This window comes from Cebus imitator, unplaced genomic scaffold (genome assembly GCF_001604975.1).
Source record: "Cebus imitator isolate Cc_AM_T3 unplaced genomic scaffold, Cebus_imitator-1.0 Scaffold59, whole genome shotgun sequence".
Classification (NCBI taxonomy): domain Eukaryota; kingdom Metazoa; phylum Chordata; class Mammalia; order Primates; family Cebidae; genus Cebus; species Cebus imitator.
Window position 1 is genome coordinate 2529794 of NW_016107374.1, and position 23038 is coordinate 2552831.

At 52.5% G+C, this 23038-nt stretch overlaps 1 protein-coding gene across 2 annotated transcripts in view; it reads right to left on the minus strand.

The window, feature by feature from the left end:
* The window catches only part of PARVB (parvin beta), a 144786-nt gene that overhangs the window by 30819 nt on the left and 90929 nt on the right, over positions 1–23038 (minus strand). For both annotated transcript variants that reach the window (XM_017529509.2, XM_017529511.2), the window contains exons 4-8: positions 22720–22822; positions 11705–11845; positions 10289–10404; positions 6520–6578; positions 2918–2937 (exon numbers count right to left, since the gene is read on the minus strand). In XM_017529509.2, coding sequence (XP_017384998.1) covers positions 2918–2937; positions 6520–6578; positions 10289–10404; positions 11705–11845; positions 22720–22822 — 439 coding nt within the window. The remainder of the gene's footprint in view (positions 1–2917; positions 2938–6519; positions 6579–10288; positions 10405–11704; positions 11846–22719; positions 22823–23038) is intronic.

A 23038-nucleotide genomic window follows, 5' to 3' on the forward strand; every position in this document is an offset into this window, starting at 1 on the left:
AGAGAGGGCGCCCCAGGGTGCTCTTGGGGTCTGGAGGAGGCAAGTGGCGTGGCAGGGAAGCCAAGACAAGGCATGCTGCTGCCCCCACGGGAGCGGGGGCCGGGCCAGAAGCCCTGCTTCACCTGAGGGTGGCAGGCTGGGTAACCAGGAGACTTGGGAGCCTGCGTCAGCGGAAGCAGCAAGCCCGGGGGCAGAACTAATTGCCTGTCACCGACTAATAGGCTGTTTGCATTTCTGAAGCACAGAGCATAAAGCCTACAGCGTAATGAGAACACTCCATCGGCCTCTTGTGCAAATTGGTCTTGTGATTCCACAGTCCCGATGCCCCTGGAGAGGCAGCTGGGTCCACTTTCCACATGTGACACCTGGCTCTTACCTGGAGAGCCACTGCCCTGCACATCAGACCCTAAAGCACATTCCTAGGGTGGCAGGGGCTCCGGGGCCAGGCTTCCGGGCCTTCGGGTCACAGGGTGCTACACACAGCCCGAGGCCCGTGTGCCCCCAACTCAATGGTACAGGCTGTCTTTTTCCTAAATCTCCAACGAGGCCCGTACCAAACACAGAAGTGACAGCGTCACAGAAAGCCAAAAACACTCGGAAATGCTTGATGCGCCCACTCTCCTCATCTCTAGGCCTCTACAATTCCAAAGGGGTGCTGAGCCTCCTCTGGAAGAAAGGGTGGAGAGAGGGTAACAGAGGGGGGCACTGTGCCCTCAAAGTGTGCCTACGCCTAGACGCAGGGTGGGGAGATGCCTCGCTCCGGCCCCATGAGCTGTGGCCCCACTGCGGTTTCGCCTCCCTCAGCAACCACACACAGGTTTCTCTTTCTTGTCCTTTGTTTTTTTATAATAGAGATGTTTTAAAAGAGCTGAAAGTCTCCTTAAAAAAAAAAAAAAAAAAAAAGCGAAGGCCTGTGAATGTCCCCAGCACAGCAGAAGGTCTCACAAAGGAAGCCTCTCGGACGTATCCTCACTGCATCTTCTCAATTCAAGCCCCGTGGGATCTGAGCCCCTTCCCCTCACCGTAGGCGTGATGGTTAACACTGTCAACTGGATTGGACTGAGGGATCCAAGGTGTGGTCCCTGGGTGTGTCTGTGAGGGTGTTGCCAAAGGAGACTGACATTTGAGTCAGTGGCTGGGAGAGGCAGACCAGCCTTGATCTGGGTGGGCACCACCTCGTCAGCTGCCAGCACAGCCAGAATTAAAAGCAGGCCGCAGAGTGTGAACAGACTAGACGGGCCTCGCCTCCCAGGCTTCATCTTCCTCCCATGCTGGATGCTTCTTGAACATCAGACTCTAAGTTCCTCAGCTTCGGGGTTTGGACTGGCTTCCTTGCTCCTCAGCTTATAGACGGCCTATTGTGGGACCTTGTGATGGTACATGCTAATGTCCTTAATAAACTCCCCTTAATATATATATATATCTGTCCTATCGCTTCTGTCCCTCTAGAGAACCCTAATACAATAGGTAAGCAGCGATGGCATCCTAGCTGGTCCCCATAATCACTTTGAAGTTACAGAGCCCCACGGCCGAGCTGGCCCAGCCCTCAATGTATAGTACTCAGGGGGTGGCACCCCCAGCCGGAGGACCCCCAAAGGGACAGGCATCAGCTCCGGGCTGGCAGGCTGGAGAGGCAGATGGGAAATTTCTATTTGGATTCCATTTTTCCTCTTAAGAACTGTTCTCCCCTCCCTGCTCACTGGAGAACATGGTATTTGGGGGTCAAGGGGTTTCTCTTTTGAAATGCTCCCCAAAGCAGGGAGCCTGGCCAGGCCGAGGGCTGGGGTATGCTGGCTCTGAGGGTTGAAATGTTGCCATCCCTTGCTGAGATGAAGATGGGGTCTCAGGCTTCAGTTGGGGGGAAGAGAGAGCAATTGGGAACAGCCACTGAAAACCAACACTAAAACCACCACACACAGAGGGCTGCCCGCCCCCGCCCAGGCCACGCAGGACACTCACCTGTGATCTCACCCAATCCTCACAGCAGCCCTGCTCAGGGAGAGCCTTTTACGCTCCCATTTCACAGATGAGGAGCAGAGAGAGGAAAGGGCAGGCCACAGGCCACCAGCCAGGACTGGGCCCTGGCTGCCTGACTCTGAGGAAGTCTGCTAACCAGGCAGTTTCCAAGAGGAAGTAATGCATGTGGAAGGACATCACAGAGGTGAACCGTTCTCTCCCAGCCAGTTAACGATGCGCCATATACCAGCTGCCTCTCCTCCCTCCCCTTTACCCTTGACTGCTCCTGCCCCAGCCCTGGACAGTTCCAGCCAGTGATGTCCCAGGCCCCCCCTCTCACTCCCCTGGCTAGCCACCCAGCCTTCCACCCCACCCTTTTTTTTTTTTTTTTTTTTTTTTTTTTTTTTTTTTTTTTTTTTTTTTTTTTTTTGTGTTTTTTTTTTTTTTTTTTAAGACAGAGTCTCGCTCTGTCGCCCAGACTGGAGCACAATGGCACGGTCTCAGCTCACTACAACCTCCGCCTCCTGGGTTCACGCAATTCTGCCGCAGCCTCCCAAGTAGCTGAGATTACAGGCGCCTGCCACCACACCTGGCTAATTTTTGTATTTTTTAGTAGATATGGGGTTTCACCAAGTTGGTCAGGCTGGTCTTGAACTACTGTCCTCAGGTGATCCAACTACCTCGGCCCCTCAAAGTGCTGGGATTACAGGTGTGAGTCACTGTGCCTGGCCCCACCCGACTCTACCTAGCACTACCCAGCCCCTCTCAGCTCTGAGAAACAAGCCCATTATACCGAAAGGTGGGGGCGGACAGCGTACTTTCTCTAGGATTACAGAACTACAGGGGCAGTGAGACCCACCCAGCTTCCCACTCCCCCCAGATGACCATGTACACTCTCGGGGAGCTTCCTGGGGCAGCCCTAACACACCTCCGTCTCCCCACTTTCCCCGGGGTTACTTACCGAACCGGCCCATCATCATCCTGCAAACAAGAGCACAGAGAAAGGCGTCAGATAGGTCACTCCAAATGCAGTTTCACAAGCAGCACGTGGAGGGTGAGGGACAGGCCACCCAGAAAGCCAGGCCCCTTGCTGCCCACGTGAAGGCCGACTGATAAAGCAGGTCACACTGTGCCACGTTCCAGCCCACTCTAATTATAAACAAGAGGTGCTCGTGTGGATTATTCACGTTTGCACAAGATCAGCAGCAAATCACCACCTCTATTTGCGCATTAACCATGCCGTGAATGCCTTTTGGAGGGGAGGCACTTAAATCAAGACAGTGGTTAGTTAACCTGAAGATTTCAGCAGATGACAGGGCTTCCGGCAGCCATGGAAGGCTCAAAACACAGGCTGGGCCAGGCACGGTGGATCACGCCTGTAATCCCAGCATTTGGGAGGCAGAGACAGATGGATCATTTGAGGTCAGGAGCTCGAGATCAGCCTGGCCAAAATGGCGAAACCCCATCTCTATTAAAAATGCAAAAATCAGCCAGGTGTGGTGTCAGGTGCCTGGAATCCCAGCTACATGGGAGGCTGAGGCAGGAGAATCACCTGAACCCAAGAGGTGGAGGTCGCAGTGAGCCGAGACTGCCATTGCACTCCAGCCTGGGCAATGAGAGTAAAACTCTGTCTCAAAAACAGACAGACAAAAACCCAAGGCCGGAGACCAGCCTGGCCATTGTGGCGAAACCCCCTCTAAGAAAAGCACAAAGAAATTAGCTGGGGGTATTGGCGTGGGCTGTGCTCCCAGCGACTCGGGAGCTGAGGTGGGAGGATCGCTTGAGCCTGGGAGGTCGACGCTGCAGTGAGCTGGGATCGCACCGCTGCACTCCAGCCTGTGCAACAGAGCGAGACTCTCTCAAAAAAATGAATAAATAAACACACAAGGTTGCTGGTCACCCAAGTATTATGTTTCCAGGATAAACACAATGTACTCGCAGGACTCATGGAATTAAAGGATTCTGGGGAAGCATGAGGCTGGGCCCTGACCTCAGGCAGTGGGCAGTAAAAGCAGTGAGGGAGATGGGGGTGGTGAGAATCTTCTCAAAGATTCCCAGCGCATGAGTGCCCAGAGCCGTTCCACGCACTGCCTTCCTGAGAGGCAAGGAAGTCCTTACTTTGTCCCCAAATCCCTCTAGACTCAAGTCCTTTCGGCTCCATCTCATTTAACAAGCACTTACTTGAGCACCTGCTATGTGCAGGCTGTGCAGATAACAGAAATTAATATCCCCTGGAGATAAAGACTGTGTGGCCCTGCCCTCGGGATGGCCGGGGGTGAGAGACCTCCTAAGCCAATATGTCAGTGTTGGCCACGTGTGTCCAGAGGCTACAGGAACTAACAGGAAGCCAAGCACTCCTGCTTGGCAGCTAGGAGGACTTCCTGGAGGGGGTGACCTCGTAGCTGCCTCTAGAAAGAGAAAGGAGAACACTGAGACTGGATGGGAGGTGGTGATGCCGCCTTAGGAAACTGAACATGGATCTTTGGGCCGCTGGTTTTCAGCAGACATCTCATGATTCAGATGCTCCGTCAGACTCTCTGCGGCCACGGGAGCGGGGGGGAGAGGAACAGGTGACCAGGATGGCATGACGAGCCCTGAGGAGGACCCACCTGGGGCATCAGCCTGGAGAGGAGATACCAGCCTCTCCCCTACCCCTGCCCTGGCTTGCAGAGGGACGCTGCCTCCAGCTAGAAAACCCCAGCTCCCCTTCTCGCTGCTCAGGGCTACCTGGCATCTGGTTGAGGTGGCTTCCACTGGAATTTCCCCTGCCCTGACTTTGGGGCACTCCCCTCCTCCTGGAAATCCCCTTAGGGCCCTGAGGCACTTCCCACAAGCCCCCTGTGCTGGACTGTACATGTCTTTGGATGCGTCCTTTCTCACCAGCAGGACGGGCTGCCCCGGAGGAGAGGGACTGTGCTCAGCCCACCTCTCCATGTCTCTGTGGACCCAGCAGGGAGCCTGGCATGCAGCAGGTCCTGGGGGCCGGTTACCGCTGGCGAACAGCTGAGGCTATTCTCCCATCCACTTGCTCATTCTCTGTCTCTGGACCATTCTGGTTTTACTTAGGACAACTGTGGGGGCCCCAGCTCCTCCTTGCTGCCCTCACCTGGAAGGGGACTCTTATCACAGCATGTCCACCTCCAGCAATGTGCCTAGGCCATTCCTGCACAAGGAGGCAGAGTCTGTTTCCCGCACCTTGATCCAGCATGACCTGTGACTCACTTTGACTCACAGAATTGAGGACATGGGTATGGATGTCTGAGACAAGGCCTCAAGCGGCCTGCAGCTGCGCTCTCACTCTCAAAGGACCCTGAGGGCACTCTGGGAAGGTGTCCAGCTCCGTGAGGAGGAAAGAGACCCGGGGGAGGCGAACACCAACCGCCAGAGGTAGGGAGAGGCCGAGAAGCCTCCCCAGCCTCCATCCAGCCTTCAGGTGTCTGCATCACATGAGCAACCCCAGGTGAGACTGGCTGAAGAGCCGCCCAGCTGAGCCCAGCCCAGATTGCTGATCCACAGAATTGTGAGCAGCAAATGAAACAGATGTTGTTTTAAGTCACTCAGCTTTGGGGGTGATTTGTTACACAACAATAAACAGTAAGACACCAGCCCAATCCCAGTTCCTCACAAGCAGCCCTTCTCCTATTGCTGAACAGGCAGAGCTGCTGCCAAAGGCCCACTGTGCCGGGCACAGAACCACAGTCTCCTCCTCCCCTCCTCCAGCTCTCCCTGTTCCCTTCCCGGGCCTGGGGCAGACTGCGAGGCCTCTTCACCGGCCTCCGCACATGCGTCAGCCTGCACTCCACCATCCCATCATCTTCCCTGACAGCTTGCAAGCCACGAGTGGTTTCCTGTGTCAGCTCCAATTTTTGAAATACCATCCATGAATTCACAACACAGTAATTAATCACTCTGTGAACTTAGCTGATGGATTAGCTGAGACAATCAATTTTTAAATGTTCTGTTTCATCTGAAACAGGTTTAGTCAAGAGGCACAAATGCGGTGAATTCTAAAGACCCTTAACAGGTTATCACAAGGGGTCCTTAAAACCACACACCACAGATATTTATTGTTTGATTTGCTATTTTCAATAGATTCGAAGCCTTTTGGACTTCTGAACACCTGCCCCCTGGCTTTCTCTCAGAGATAAGAGATGGCTTAGCCGTGTCTGTCAAAGGAAAGTTCTGGTTTAAACATGCAGCTCCCACCTCTGACAGGGCTAATGTAGACAAATAAACGAACGGAGACAATGGGTCTCTCTAACCGTCCTGAACTCTCATTCCGCCTGCCCCAGCTTGAACATTTTTAAAGCTCACCTTTTAAGATAAGGAATGAAAAATTCAAAGGCTGTGGAAGGTAACTCCGCTCTAATGTTCAAAGCTCTGAAGGAAGTGTGCAGAGGGAGAGCTGGGATAGGAAGCAGCATGAGAATCACATGCTAAAGTGAAGGGGCGTGGACCAGGAGCAGCCCCACGTGCGCTGGCATCCCTGGCTGAAGTGGCAGCCCGGGGTCCAGCTCGCTCAGAGCAGCATGGCCTGGAAGGGCAGGGCAGGCGTCCACTTACTCTGTGGTTGTGGTCAGCTCCTCAGAGATGTGGCTGGAATGCAGCAGGCCTTCCCGCTTCTGAAAACCCCGGCATAAACAAACACAAAATCAGGCAGTGGAGGGATGAGAAAGGATGCACCGACGGGGCGGGTGAAGCTGCGGGGCCGGAGACCCTCTGAGAAGAGAGCCACGGAGGAGGGGTGCTGCTGAACATGCATGCCGGGCCTTGGTCGGGGCACAGCAGGGGACCCTGGGCAGGGTGCCTTTCAGTGGCCACAACCTGTCCCCATCCTCCTCCCCACCCTCTGGTCTCCCCATGGCCCTGAGAGCTGGCATTTGGGTAGGTCTCAGGAGAAACACCCCAGGTCAGGATTCCCCAAAGGGATCCTCTACACTTTGCAGCCAGGAGAGATGAGGCTCACAATTGGAAGGAACATAAGTAACAGAGAACACCCCCTGCGACCATGTATGCACGGGACTGAAAAGGGTCCCCCAAAGTTCATACACACCATGGACCTCAGCACTTGACCTCATTTGGAAATAAGGGTTTTTGCAGATACCAGCTCAGATGAGGCTGCAATGATTATGGTGAGCCCCACCTTAATCCAGTATGACTCACATCCTTATTAGAAGGAGAAATAGACACAGAAACAGACAGAGGGAGGAGGCCATGTGATGACGGACGCAGAGTCTGGAGAGCTGCGGCCGCAAGCCAAGAACACCAAGGAACGATGGGCACCATCAGGAGCTGGAGGAGGCAGGAAGACCCCTCTCCTAGAGGAGGAGGCGTGAGGAAGGACATACTGCTCTGACGATGTCTTGATTTCAAACTTTTGGCCTCCATAATTGCAGGAGAATAAATGCCTGCTGTTTTAAGCCACCAGCTTTGTGGCACTTTGTTACCACTGCCCTAGGAAACTGACAGAGTACAGGTCACACTTCTCCCAGAGCATGACAGGTATAAAAAAGCAATGATGCTGGCAAGTGGGGGCATGGCAGTGGTGACAGTGGGGGCGGCAGCCCACCTCTCACGGGAGCTCCAGGTAGAGCTGGGTAGCTGATCCAAGCACCGCTGAACCCCTCAAGGGACCGGGAACTCACTTTCCACTGGGCCAGCCCACCATGGACACCACCAAGATCTGGGCTTCCATCCCTTTCCAGAGCTTGGCCTCCAGCGAACACTCAGGGAAGGTGCTGGTTACGGAACAACTCTGATTCTCAGGAGGGTCTGCCGAGGATGGTCCAGAGAGACTGTATCCACTTAGTCACAGACCAGGCATGCATGAGGCACCCACCCACCAGGTGCTGGGCCCACGTCTAGGGACTGGAGACATAAAGCTGGATGTTTTAAAGGTTTATAGTAAAATCTTGATTTTATGGGGGAAAGCACTGGAGCTCATCAAAGGCAAGTGTTGGAAATAGATGCTTGGTGGCACCAGCCATCTTGCCACGGCAGTACAATGAGCAAAGGAAAACAGACAAATGTATTCCTTACACATTTGGGGTTGTGCTCACTGCTGTGTCTAATCTCTCTCGGCTGGAGCCAGGCCTCACAATCTAAACTAAAACCCGAGAGTGCCCTTCCTGCAGTCCAGAAAGTAAAAACTGCGTGCTGATCCTGTGTCTCGGTGCTCATTTTTCTTTGTGGCACTGAGCATCTATTTCCAACATCTATTTCCAACAGCAGGTGATCAGCCCAAAGCCATGTGGCCAGGCAGCAAATAAGGCCCTTCCCTTCCTTCCTTCCCGCCCAGGAAATGCAACATCCCTTGCATCACCCTGTCTTGAGTTGATAAGGGGTCCCCTGAGGAAGCTCAGAGGAGGCTGCAGGGAAGACAGAAGGCAGCTTTAGGGTCTGGGGAGTCATGGCCCAGTTCACAGGACCCCTGGCTTCTCGTTTTATTCCACTGTGATGGTCCAAACAACACTTCTCTAACCCTAGTTACGGCAGGAAGCACCACAAGTGCTTTCCTGGTTCAAACTTGCTGCAAACCCCAATGATTATCTTGGCCCCAAGTGCAAGGCTGAAAGGAAATACTGGGGTTTTGGAGGCTGCACAGGGCTCCTGGGGCCCCGGGCTGATGTAGGTAAGGTTGGGAACCACATCCCCGTGTACCCTAGGGAAGCCTTTCCAGGACGGCTGCCTGTGAACCCGTGGCCAAGATAAGGGGAATAGGAACGGACCCCGAGGTCCTGAGTCACCACCACCAACCACAAACATCCACCTTAGGAAGGAAAATTACAGCAACATGAGGTGGCCCTCGCCTGATGCCAGAGACGGGCATTCCCGTCGGGTCAAGACCAAGCTCCCAGGGTGACAGAGCGGTCAGAATGGGTTCGGAAAACACGGCCACAGCCAGGTCCTCCCGGACCACAGAGACCACGGGACTGAGAAGTTTAAAAGCCAGAGGAAAGTGGAGCCAGATGTCTCGAGTCAAATAAACACGGAGGCGTCCAAGTTTCCAGCGTGACCTCAACTCTGGCAGCAGTGGACGTCCCCGCAGACCCCAAGCGTGTTTCTCCTTTCCTGCCTCGGCAGCCTATGCTGAGTGCTTGGAGGATGGCAGACGCGCAGTGCACATTTACTAGGGAAACTGCGCACATGAACCCTATGCAGCGACTGTCCACTTAAGTGTGCGGGAAACAAGTCCAGGCACGGCAGCTCCTGCCCATCATAACAGCACTTTGGGAGGCCGAGATGGGAGGATTGCTTGAGCCCAGGAGTTTGAGGCCAGCCTGGGCAACATAGCAAGACCCTATCTCTACAATAATTTAAAATTAGCCCGGTGTGGTGGCCTGTGTCTGTAGTTCTAGCTACTTGGGAGGCTGAGGTGGGAGGATCGCTTGAGCCCAAGAGGTTGAGGCTGCAGTCACCTGTGACTGCACCATGGTACTCCATCCTGGGTGACACAGTGGAACCCTGTCTCAAAAAATAAAATATAAAAAATAGCCGGGCACGGTAGCTCACACCTGTAACCCCAGTACTTTGGGAGGCTGAGGCGGGCGAATCACGAGTTTAGAAGTTCAAAACCAGCCTGACCAACATGGTGAAACCCCATCTCTACTGAAAATACAAAAATTAGCTGGGCATGATGGTGGATGCCTGTAATCTCAGCTACTCAGGAGGCTGAGGCAGGAGAATCCGTCGAACCTAGGAGGCGGAGGTTGCAGTGAGCCGAGACTGTGCCACTGCACTCCAGCCTGGGCTACAGAGCAAGGCTCTGTCCCAAAAATAAATAAATAAAAAATAAATAAATAAAAACCTAAACATAAAAGAAACAGCAAGAGAAAGGTGACTCTACCTCACCCTCTGTTAGAAGGACCTGGGTCCTGGTTCCATTTCTCCAAACGAATCAAGAGAAATGAACCCAAAAAAAGAGATAATGGGGCATGATGAACAATCCCCAGCAAATGCAAAGCAGCTTTAATCTGGGTGTCTGTTTCATCCCGCAGGGCCAACCTCCTCCAATGAGTAATAAGCACATTCAAGGGGATTGAATTCCAACCAGTTGCCTTTGGAGAGAAATGAATGTTCTTTTCAAAACTGTGGAAAATTAAACCTCAACACCCTCATGCCTCTGCCTCTCATCAAATCAATGCCATTGTTCCCATTCTAATCATTTATCTCGGAGCCAGGGTGAGATGCACATGTTGTCAAAAGGGAAAAACAGAAGGTAGCCTCTTGCGGGGAGGGGGAAACAGCGGGGAGGGCAGGAAAGCCACAGGAGGAAGAAGACCTTGCCTCTCCGGCGGTATTACAGACAGGCTGATCACTCGGTTATACTCACCCGAACCACCACCACCTGCACGGTCACATGCTCAGGAAGGCGGATGGGGGCCCTGAAGTGCATGGCCAGGGAAACTAGCAGGTGGAGGATGGCCACCAGGTTCTTCCCGTGAATCGCTGTGGGAGGGAGGAGGAAGGGGGATGCTTTAGATTGGGTCAGACAGGAACCTGAACCCACATACAGAAGCCAACAGAGACACGCAGCATCTAAATGAGACCCCAGCGAGGCAAGGACGGACCGAAACATGGACGAATGAAGATGGCTGATGTGTAACCTGGGTGAATCCATTTCTAGTTTCAATGCCTCCTTTCCTCTTGGCCTGAGGCGACCTGTGCAACCACTTTTAGAAGCACAATTTTGTTCTTAAAAGCCGTAAATTGGGCAGGGATGAGGAGAAGGAAGGAACAGCGTAGTAAAATTAGCACAAAAGGGAAAAGATCATGGGAAGCAGGTCACGGCCATGTACCCCTTCACAAGGATGCATGTTACTTTCTCTGGTGCTACAAAAGGGCTCACTCTAAGCGATGAACGCTCCCAACTAGGGTAGGCTGCCAAGGGCAGACATGGCTCTGGGGACATTAGACATCAGCCATGCCTGAGTCCCTCCTCCCTCTTCCTCAGCACGCGGACTCAGGTTTGCTCATCATCACCACTTCTCCTGTGAGGGCTTCAGAGCTTACAAGGCACCCGATTCCCCACCCACAGGCCCAGCAACCCACGAGGCAGCCTGGGTCTGCCCAAAGTCTCGATGCCGAGAAACCAGGTGCAGCGCCAGGCTCCAGGGCCTCCTGCCCACTGCTGAGGGCCCATCTCACTGAAGCACAGAGACCTCTGGCCCAGCACAGAGAGTCCTGAAGCCACACCCTGAGGGCCCTGCTTCAAGGGGAAGGAGGTGGGGAAGGAGTGGGCAAGACAGAGGAGAACTTTCCACCTTCTTCTGGCTTAGTCTTTCACCTTCCAGGTTCATGTCTTCTCTGGGGAATACCGTGATGTCACCCCTCCTAATGCCAGCCCACTCTGGGACACATTCCAGAGGGTCACAGGCAAACAGCCCACTGGGTGACGCTGCCAGTGGTATTTGGAGTTGAGTCCCATCAAGAACCCCTCAAGGCTGCTTCCCTCTCTCAAAGTCCCTCTGATCCACCTAGCCAGAAACAATGCCTCTCTCCTCTGCAGCCTGGGGAGGGTGGAGAGTTTCGGCCTGACCAGGTCCCTTTCCTCGGAGCTCCCTAACCCTACTCCCGTTCCCTCCCCTGCAATGCTACCTCTCACAGAGCAGGGAGATGAACCCAGTTTTAAGATGCAAGGCCAGATGGGATGATGATGACAAATGTGGATGACGAATGTCGAAAGGACAGGCTCCCTGCAGACGCTCCCACCCCCCACCCCACCCCCGCCCCGTGGCATGGAACTCACAGTCCACACTCCACCGGAGCGCCCAGCCACGGGGTCGCAGCAGGTCATGTACTGTTTCCAGCACCGTCTGCAGCTTCTGTTTCTGCCCTATTTCTGACTGTGTCACCTCAGCCACATTCAGCTTGCATCCTGCCAGTTTTTCTGCAATGAGAAAGACAAGAGGAGAGGGTCGGAAAATGCTGGGAGGGCCAGGTGTGGTGGCTCACACCTGTAATCCCAGCACTTTGGGAGGCTGAGATGGGTGGATCACCTGAAGCCAGAAGTTCAAGACCAGCCTGACCAATATGGTAAAACCCCATCTCTACTAAAAAAAAAAACGAAAATTAGCTGGGTGTGCTGGTGCGCACCTGTGGCAGGAGAATCAGTTGAATCCACAAGGCAGAGGTTGCAGTGAGCCGAAATTGTGCCACTACACTCCAGCCTAGGCAATAGAGTGAGACCTTGTCAAGAAAGAAGGAAGGAAGGAAGGAAGGAAAGAAGGAAGGGAGGGAGAAAGGGAAGAAGGAAGGAAGGGAGGGAGGGGGGGAAGGATGGAGGGAGGGAAGAAGCGGGGGAGGGAGGCAGGGGGAAGGGAAGGATCTAGCTGGCGGAACCACCAGGACCCTGGCTGCAAGGAGGTCCCCGAAGCAGGGCCAGTTACCATGTGGCCATGGAGGCATCTTGAGATGTTGAGCCATGGAACTCTGAGCTTTCAGGTCACTCATCTTTCTTAGAGAATGACTCCAGATTGGAAAGGGAAGAAGAGTTAAGGATAAAACTGTGGGTGTTATACTCGGGAACATTCCATGCATACAAAATGGGAAAAACGTAATTCGAGATGCAGTTGAGAGGCAAGGGGGTTACCCGGGAAGACCTAGAGTGGGGGTCAGCAGGTGAGAAGGAGACTGTCCCAGTGGGTCCCGGAAGGGAGAGGACTGATAGAGATAATAGCAATAATAGAAACGGTCTTAGAAGCTGCCTCTGCCTCCCCACACACCTGAGGCTCCAATTCCTGTTTCTCTAACATTCTGACACCACAATAGGAAGTTAGATTAGATATTCACAGAGCAGGCGACGACTTTATTACCAAGAATGGGCAGGAAGCAATCTGGAGGAGCGCGGACAAGAACTGTCACATTTCGTCTAGATTCAATTACTGAGACTGAGCTCCAGCCAGGCCCGCACCTCCTTCAATTTCCCTTTTGATAGCAGTAGGTGCTGGCAGGGGTGCTGGCCACCAGCGCCCCACCCCACGCCTGCTGCAGGGCCACACGGCAGGAAGGACCCCCAGCTTCCCTGCTAGTCTTCGATTCTAAGACTCCTGTCTTTACTGATAGATCCCCTCTGCAAAACGACAAAAGCAACATCACAGAGCATCATGAGATGGTTTTCTGGGAGGGTGACTGCAAGCTCTCAGCATGGAGCCTTCCATACACAGCTGCTGTCAGTGACGCCAGCACTGACGGGCGATCATGACAGCAATCAAGTCCAGGCTGGTCACAAATGGGGTTTCTGTTTTGCAAGTGATTCCCAGGGCAAAGTTCCGTTTAAATCATTTTAGCTGGAGGCCCCCAAGTCTTCAGCATTATCTCCCCAACAGCCTCCCTTTTCTCAATTGGAAAACAAACAGCTTTGGTATCCCTTTCAGGACAATACAATTCTACAGCAAGGTTTGCTGGGCTCAGAACACACCTTCAATCATTTATTTGCTGGCTCACAGAGAGGGACTGGGCACCACTGTGTGACAGGCACTGTCCTAGGTGCTGGAAACGGCAGATAACAGAGGTCCCTAGTGGAGAGAGACACCCGTAAATAACATCAGATTGGGTGGCAGTGACTGTAAGAGAGGGAACAAAGCAGCCCGACAAAGCGCATCCTGCAGGGGAGTGGAAACGATCCCCGCTTATTCATCTGATTTCCCTCCATCTGGATCTAACAGCTCCTCGCTGAGTCATCCACAGCTGTCTGTCTGAATTCGCACCCTGGAAGTGGAGAGCAAGTAGGTCCCACAGGTGTTCAACTATCCGACAGGGCAGGGCAGGGCAGCCTGGAGAAGGAAGGAGAGAGAGAGAATGGCACAGAGCTGGGTGGTCGCACAGCCTCAAACACCAGGGAGATGGGGGGCCTGACGTGCCCCCGTTGCAGCTGCCACCATGCAGCCCTGCAGACAGAACACGGCCACGTCACTCAGGGTGGAGGAAGAGGAGTCGGCAGAGGAGTGGAGGACAATGGATTGGGTTGCCTGGGCTGTTGTAACGAAGCGTGTGGCTTCAACAACAGAGATGTATGTCCCAGCTCTGGAGGCCAGAAGTCCACGACCAAGACACCAGCAGAGCGGACCCTTCTGAGGCCCCTCTCCTGGCTTGTAGATGGCTGCCCTCTCCTTCCTGTGTCCTCACTCGGTCTCCCTCTGTGCGTGTCTGTGTCCTGATCTCTTTTTATAGGAACCTAGACATATTGGATTAGGGCCCACTCATATGGCCTCATTTTACCTTCATTACCTCTTTTTTTTTTTTTTTTTCAGATGGAATTTCACTCTAGTCGCCCAGGAGTGATGCCATCTGGAGTGCAATGGCACCATCTCAGCTCATTGCAACGTCCGCTTCCCAGGTTCAAGCGATTCTCCTGTCTCAGCCTCCCCAGTAGCTGTGATTACAGGCGTCTGCCACCATGCCTGGGTAATTTTTGTATTTTTAGTAGAGTCGGGGTTTTGCCATGTTGGTCAGGCTGGTCTCAAACTCCTGACCTCAAGTGATCCGCCCACCTCGGCCTCCCAAAGTGCTGGGATTACAGGCGTGGGCCACTGCACCCAGCCTATTACCTCCTTAAACAGTCACATTCTGAGGTTCACCTGCAGGGCTGGCTGGTAGCAGGGCCAGTGGGGGCCAGCCAGGCTGCCCGTCTCTCCTAGGGGGTGAGGCTCTCATACCTTGCAATGCGCCTGTATTTTTTTCTTTTTTTTTTTTTTGAGACAGCATTTCTACTTTTGCCACGCAGACTGGAGTGCAGTGGCATGATCTCAGCTCACGGCAACCTTCCGGGTTCACGTGATTCTCCTGCCTCAACCTCCCAAGTAGCTGGGATTACGGTGCCTGCCACCATGCCTGACTAATTTTTTGTATTTTTAGTAGAGACAGGGTTTCACCATGTTGACCGGTCTGGTCTTGAACTCCTGACCTCAGGTGATCCACCTGCCTCGGCCTCCCAAAGTGTTGGGATTACAGGCGTGAGCCACCGCACCCGGCCTATGTGCCTGTATTTAAAGAGGCAGTTAAGGTAAAATGAGGTCCCATGGGTGGGCCCCACATGTAGAATTCAGATAGTAACAGAGCATCAAAATGTCTTGCCTGGTTCAACATATGAATTTGGTGGTGGAAACAGCCTGCAACAGAGACCAGAGAGACAGGCCATGCCCGCGTGCTGCCATAGGCTGGGTCTTGGGTGACTCCTGCACAGCAGAGAATATGGTACATGGCCACCTGCATCACCAGACATCACTGTGACCACTGACAGGGGCTGAAGGAGCCGCTCAGGGCTCTGTCATGGCCAGGACCCCTATCTTCCCTGCACAAAAAGACACACAGAAAGCTGAGAAGGATTCTCCCACGTAGCAGGTGACCCTGGGTGATGGCCACATGTGGGGCTGGGTACACATGTGAGGAAGGACCTGATCTTCATAAGGAGAGGGCATACCCATGAGTGAGCAGCAGGAGAGCGACAGCCAGAGGAGTTCCCCCAGGGTGAGCACCTCACTCTGGCCACATGCAGTCTACTTTGAGAGCTGCACTGCAAACACAGGGGAGCTACACCCCTAGAAACCTGGTATGTGGCAGAGAACTTGGCAGCTGCTTCCAGAATCTACTTTCAAGAAGAGGGGCTCGGCTGGGTGCAGTGGCTCATGCCTGTGATCCCCGCACTTTGGGGAGGCCAAAGTGGGAGGATCGTTTGAGCCCAGGAGTTCAAGACTAGCCTGGGCAACATGGCAAAACCCTAACTCTACAAAAGAAAAAAAAAGCAAAAATTATCTGGGTGTGGTGGTATGCATCTGTGGTCCCGGCTACCCAGGGAGGCTGAGGTAGGAAGATCATCCAAACCTAAGAGGTCGAGGCTGTAGTGAGCTGTGATCACACCACTGTACTACAGCCTGGGCAATAGAGTGAGACCTATCTCAAGACCAGAAAATGAAAAAGGACTCCTCTGGAGAGGAGTACAAGTCAGGAGTTCGAGACCAGCCTGACCAATATGGCAAAACCCTGTCTCTACTAAAATTATAAAAATTAGCCAGGCATGGTGGTACTCCTAGGCAATTTTCACATGGCCAAACCAGGGATCTGTTCCCACTCTCTTCCTCTCACTCCCTCCCACCTCCTAGAAACACCTCGTCTACCCCTCCCAAATGCAACATTCCTCTGGCTCCCCCCCATCACGACTGACCCCTATCAGACTCCTTTGCCGGAACTTCCTCTTCCTGACCATGAACAGCTGACAGCCCAGGCCCAGTCCTCAGACCTCTTCTCTACCACAGATGCACAAAAGTTAGCTTCCGCCTTGGTTTTCAGCCCAAATCTCCTGTTTGGTTTGGGCTTCTGCCTTTGGAAAGCCAAAGAACTGAATGCCTACACCATGGTCATTCCTGGCATCCCGGGGCTTAAGGATCAGGTGACCACATCAGTCCTATCACATCAATAGTATATCACATGAGTAGCATATTACGTATTTTCAGTCGAACAGTGTTCACAAAACCAGCCAAGACATTTTGATGTTCTGTTACTATCTGAATATTCTCATCCACTGTTCTTTTTTTCGGTTAAAAAAAAAGTGGTGTTAATATGTCAAACCACTTGATACTCAAGAGATTTTAGAACTGCCTTCTCAAGTGCTTATGCAATTATTCAAACAAGTTGGGACAGCAGCTATTCCACAAGAAAAAGGCTGCTTGATCCAAAGGAAGCCTCATGTTATACTTTATGGATAACACAGCTCACGGACAATCACAGCAACTCTGGAGTAGGCGCTGCATTTGCCAGGGCTAACTGAAGAGGGAACCAAAAGGATGTACCTGGAGAGGCGAGGATGCCGGCTTTAAAGATGCCCTTGCAATTCTACTCCACAGAAGGCACTGGTGTTGTCTACAGGCAACCACGGCTGAGATGCAGACACAAATTCAGAACCTGCCCTGAGATTCTGAGGGTCGGTTCCATGGTCAGGCTGCCAGACACAGAGCTTGCGGACATACTGCTTCAAGTGATTGCGTGGGAGAAGCCACAGGTACAGACAAAAGCTTCAGAAATAAAAAATGAAAGTCAGGCCAGGCGTGGTGGCTCACACCTGTAATCCCAGCACTTTGGGAGGCTGAGACAGGCAGATCATGAAGTCGGGAGTTCAAGACCAGCCTGACCAATATGGCAAAATCCTGTCTCTACTAAAATTACAAAAATTAGCCAGGCGTGGTGGTATGCACCTGTAATCCCAGCTACTCAGGAGGCTGAGGCCAGAGAATCGCTTGAACCTGGGAGGTGGAGGTTGCAGCGAGCCAAGATTGTGCCACCACATTCCAGCCTGGATGACAGACGAGATTCCATCCCACCCCCCAAAAAAGTGAACACAACACTCAGGTTTGCTTCTGAAAATACTAAAACATATCTGCTTCCGGCAGGGAGCAAAGTACCAATCAGAGGGACTGTTTCAACAGAGGGCCGTCACCAGCAACAGCCAAAACTTCACATGCAAGGTCAAAGAGGAGGTGAGTCTCTACCATAACCCACCACTCAGAGAGGGAGAAAGGCTGACAACCCAGGGCTGGCTTCACGTGAGGAGCATCCCTTCAGACAGCATCAGTCAAAGGTCCATGTGCTCCTCTAGCCTTCCCAGTTGAAGGCGTCACAGCATCTAGCAACACAAATGTCTGGTTTGAAGACCTTGAGAGCAACTGGCACCCAACAGTGCTGGGTGGGCATGACTACTGACACTGCAATGCGAAACATCAAAACTTCGACCCCTCATGTTTTTAGAATAAAACTGTGATAAGTATGATGCATCTTGATGAACGTTTCAGATTTATTCTTGTATCATGGGAGCTCATTCTGAGATGGGGATTCTCACCTTAGCCAAATATAGATGTTAATTCTTGGCCATTTAGCATTTGGCCAAACATAATCTGGAACACCCTCGCTAGGTGATGAAACCGTGTGGTCCCATGGCACTAAACATCAGCTCAGTGCTGCTGGCTTCAGATGTACACTGCAGCCTGGATTCCAGGCTTAGCCGCCCAGTATCACCTCCAAGAGGGCAGGCATCTCAGCCCTAGCATGTCCAACACAGACCTGCACCCTCTCCACCTCCCACCCTACTCCCAACAGCTTCCCATTTGCCAGTCGCTCATGCCACAAACCTGGCCATCAGCCTTGATTCCTCTGACAATTTAACTGCACAGAACATCCCTATGTCTGCCCTTCCACTCTGGGGGCTGAGCCACCTCATCAGATGCCTGGGCCGTGGCAGTGGTGTCCCGACTGACCTCTCAGCTCCAACTCCTGACTCTCCTCCCCACGCACCCTGCACCCAGAAGCCCAAGTGCCCTTTTAAACTCTAACCCAGTCCACGTCACAGCCCTATTCAAAACCTCCAGTGGCTTCCTATCACCTGGAACAAAGGCTATTGTCTCGCAGGGCTCAATGAGATCTGGCCCCAGCCTCCTCTCTTGGCTCTCTCCCTCCCTCTCTGCCATCTCAGCCCCGCCTCCACCTCCTTTCACTGCCCCTCCAAGACAGCAGGCTCTTTCTCGCTTTACAGCCTCAGCCCGGAACGCCCTTCCCAAGCTCACTGTGCAGACGTGTGGTCAGATGTCGCCTCCCCAGAGGAGCTGCCCTGGATTGCTCGCCCCATCCCCACCCACCACTCTACCCCCCAGTCTTCTGTTACTGTCTTCCTAGCACTTGTCACTCCCTTAAAACATCTACGTCTCAGGTGGAACCACCCTGCCCCATAATACTTCCCTTTCTTCGCTCTGCTAGACTGTGTGCTGGTGGAGTGGACGGGGGTGGGGTAGGGGGCTCATCTCTCTTGTTTCCGACTGCGTCTCCAGAGCCAAGACCCACCCAACACATGTCAGCCAATGAACACTCATCCACCAGACAAATGAAGAATGAATGAATGTGTGACCAAAACAAACACAGGCATGTTTCCCTCCAAGTGTACTTCCTGAGGGCCAGCTGAATAAGGACACACAGCGTGGTCCAAGCATCACTGTGTCCTTCAGAGTGAGTTATGGGACATGGCCTCCCTAGCACCTCATCACCCCACCCACCACTTGTCACAAGCCCAGGAAGTTTCCCTCCAAGAACTGATCTGTAAGAGCCCTTTGTACAGAGTGTGCAAACTCTGTCCAGAGGCAACTACCGATGCTGAACCCCTGGGTTTTTCCGGCAGGGGCTCCCCCAGTCTCTCTCTCTCCTGAACCACGCCCTACCCCCCTACCCACTCACATCCTTCAGCAGCCCCTGCGCCGTCCACCTATCCCCTGCAGCAGTCATTCCTCTGTCTCAACAGTGCAGAAAAACACGATCCCACCCCAGTCACCAGCCCTGCCCTGAAGGAATGACCCTCCAGGATGGCCCATGGGGAGACCCTTCCACCAGGATGGGGCTTGTCTGTGCAGTCCATCAAAGCAGGGGAGGTTGAGCAGAAAAGAAACCCCAGACACAGGATCTGCTGAGTCCACCAGTGCTGGGGATGACACGGGTGGAATCTCCTCCTGATCTTTAAGAGGTGTGCTATCCCAGGTACAAGGGGACACTGAGTTCTCGAGGCCACTGTCACAGGCACTTTGGGACCTGAAAACATATCAGAACTCTGTGAGAACTGAAAGATTGTTCAGCAAATAGCTGGTCCCTTCCCGAGTCTGTGGATGGCACTGAAGACCAGAAATCCAGACAAATACTCATCTATCTGTCCCGTTTTCATTTCCCGCAAGAGGACCCCACAATATGCATAGGTAATGAAACTGCAGGGCTTTCTTCATGGACTTAATCAACAAATATTTACCATGTGCCAGTCACCCGAGGGACTTGGAGTGGGTGGGGGACCAGCAGGGAGCCAGACGCTCCTCAGCTCTGCTCTTGGCTTTTATTTGTCTGTTTAGAAAATGACAACGATAACAATAGCAACTCCTGCTTATTGACGACAGACCTGTGCCAGGTGCAGTGCCAAGTGCGCCACGCACGTGATTTCAGCAGGCAGCCTGGATGGTGCCCGGTGGACAGACATGAAAAGGAGCTACTATGGATGGGCACAGTGGCTCACGCTGTAATCCCAGCACTTTGGGAGGCTGAGGTGCGTGGATTGCTGGAGCCCAGGAGTTCAAGAGCAACCTGGGCAACATGGCAAGGCCACGTATCTACCAAAAGCACAAAAAATTAGTCAGGCATGATGGTGAGCACCTGTACTCCCAGCCATTCGGGAGCCTAAGGTGGGAGAATCACCTGAGCCCAGGAAGTGGACGCTGCAGTGAGCCGTGATTGCACCACTGCACTCCAGCATGGGTGATGGGCTAAGATCCTGTCTCAAAAAGAAAAGGAGCCACAGCGACAAGAGTCTCACTTCCCTTCCTCTCTCTTCCTCTCAAAATCATGCACCTCAAAGGCACAGTTCTCTGCCCCTGAGCCCTCCCCGATCAGGATGTTACCCTCACCACTGCACTGAAACTGCTCTCATCCGGGCCACCAGTGACCAACCAAATGCCAAATCTAGTGGTCAGTGCATTTGTGTGACGCAGAGAAACTGCAATGTTGCAGGAGCAAGGGACCATTGTTTTAACAGAAATATTACATCGTGTCTGCACACTCAACAGTCCAGAGAACACAGAAAGTGGATACAGAAAAGATCAACCAAGGCACAACAGACCTGGGAAAGCCAGAGGTGAGTGGTGACCCATCTCACAATTTGGGAATTCCCTCCTCTGCAGCGGTGAGCTCAAGGAAACCACTCATTACACTTGAGGTCAATGATTCTAGTTTCTTCAACATCTGCATGAGGATATTCCCATAATATTATTGATGATAGAAAAATACTGGAAATGACAAAAATGTTCAATACAGGAGATTGGGTAAATAAACTAAGGAACAGCCACACGGCGAAGTACTATGCAACAATAAAGAAAAAGAAAGGTGATCTCCACATGGAAGGATTCCTAGAAAATATTATTAAGTGAAACAAGCAAGGTGCGTCAAAGAATGTATCGTGTATACCATCTTTCATGCACGGAACGAAAGGGAAATAAGTAGGTGTGTGTACAGACATTTTTGTAAAGAAACATAAGGATAAAATCAGAATCCATTGAAAATGGTTACCTGAGAGTGTACAGGTGGGAGAAAAAGCAGTGAGTCGTCCCCCCCGCCTCCAGGCTCTCTCTGTTGCCAAGGCTTGAATGCATTGGGACAATCATGGCTCACTGCAGCCTCGACCTCCCAGGCTCAAGTAATCCTCCTGCCTCAGCCTCCCAAGCAGCTGGGACTACAGTTGCCTATCAACACGTCTGGTAATTTGTAGAGACAAGGTCCCACTATGTTGCCCAGGTTGATCTCAAACTCTTAGGCTCAAGTGATCCTCCTGCCTCAGTCCCTCAAAGTGCTGGGATTATCAGGCTGAGCCATCACACGTGGCCAAGACCTTTCAAGGTATGTCATTTTCACAGTTTTGACTTTTTTTTTTTTTTTTTTTTTTGAGACGGAGTTTCGCTCTTGTTACCCAGGCTGGAGTGCAATGGCGCGATCTCGGCTCACCGCAACCTCTGCCTCCTGGGTTCAGGCAATTCTCCTGCCTCAGCCTCCAGAGTAGCTGGGATTACAGGCACGTGCCACCATGCCCAGCTAATTTTTTGTATTTTTAGTAGAGACGGGGTTTCACCATGTTGACCAGGATGGTCTCAATCTCTTGACCTCGTGATCCACCCGCCTCGGCCTCCCAAAGTGCTGGGATTACAGGCTTGAGCCACCGCGCCCGGCCCTAGTTTTGACTTTTGAAGCACATAAATGCTTCATATTTTTAAAAGTAATATTAAATAAAAGTAAATGCAAACATATACCCAAAAACTAAATACAGACAGAAACAAATTATTTATACATCAAATGGATGACATGACCACTAGAACAGGAGATAATTCAGCTAAGCTCTGAACACAGAATTCTGACTATATACTCTTGGTGGATATATCATATACTTAAAAAATAATGGAAAAATATCTTGTACTTAGCATGTTTGTAGTTGACGGAGGTATTGATACCGTAATTCTGACACTATTTTATATGCAATCAGAGTAAACAGCAAATATATTTCTGGAACCAAGGTTTACCCTGGAGATTGGAATAGAGAATGCTGACAGGTAAGGGAGAAACTTGTAGCATTGAACTGGAATTAGAGGTATCAGTGGGAACTCACTTTTTTTTTTTTTTTTTTTTTTTTTGAGACAGATTCTTGCTCTGTCGCCCAGGCTGGAATGCAGTGGCGTGATCCTGGCTCAATGCAACCTCCGCTTCCCAGGTTCAAGCAATTCTCCTGCCTCAGCCTCTCAAGTAGCTGGGACTATCGGTGTGTACCACCACACCTGGCTAATTTTTTGCATTTTTAGTATACAAAAAATGTATTTGGTGACACATTCACTCACAGAATGTTGCTGGGGACCCGCTTCCCTCCTGCTGCCTCCCATCCAGAGATGAAGGAGCTCAAGTTGAAAGGGGGTCGTGGAGAGGGGTGAGACACAAAGTGGGCCTGAGCCCAACAGGAGGGGAGCCGCAGGCAGCTCTGGAGATTGTGCCTCCTGCTGCCCCATGGCTGGGTGCTCTGTAGAAACAGTGAGGGGACAGAGGACGCTGAAGCCACAGCCTGGGGCCTGGGGGCACCACCTGGGAGGCGTGCACTGCAGCTTTTAATGTCTTCCTAGGACCTGTGACCAATGTCACTATGCAGAGAATCCTGGTCCAGCCCCGGGCTGCTGCAGGGATATGGGGGGTGGGACAGAGCTGTCCCTGCTGGGGACTCACCCAAGAGCTTCTGCAGCACTTGGCCATCGTACAGGTCTTCTTCCAGCTGCTTGACAATGATCCTCTCCTCCACCAGCACATCGTTAATCCAGTTGAGGAGGACCTGCAGGAGACGCGGACGTTATAGCCTCACTCCGCCAGCACCATGGGGATGCGGTAGTGAAAAGGGCAAACGCAGGGACAGAGGCTGCACAGCACCACAGTCACCGCCAGGATCAGGTCAGACGCAGGGACAGAGGCTGCACAGCACCGCAGTCACCGCCAGGACCAGGTCAGACGCAGGGACAGAGGCTGCACAGCACCGCAGTCACCGCCAGGA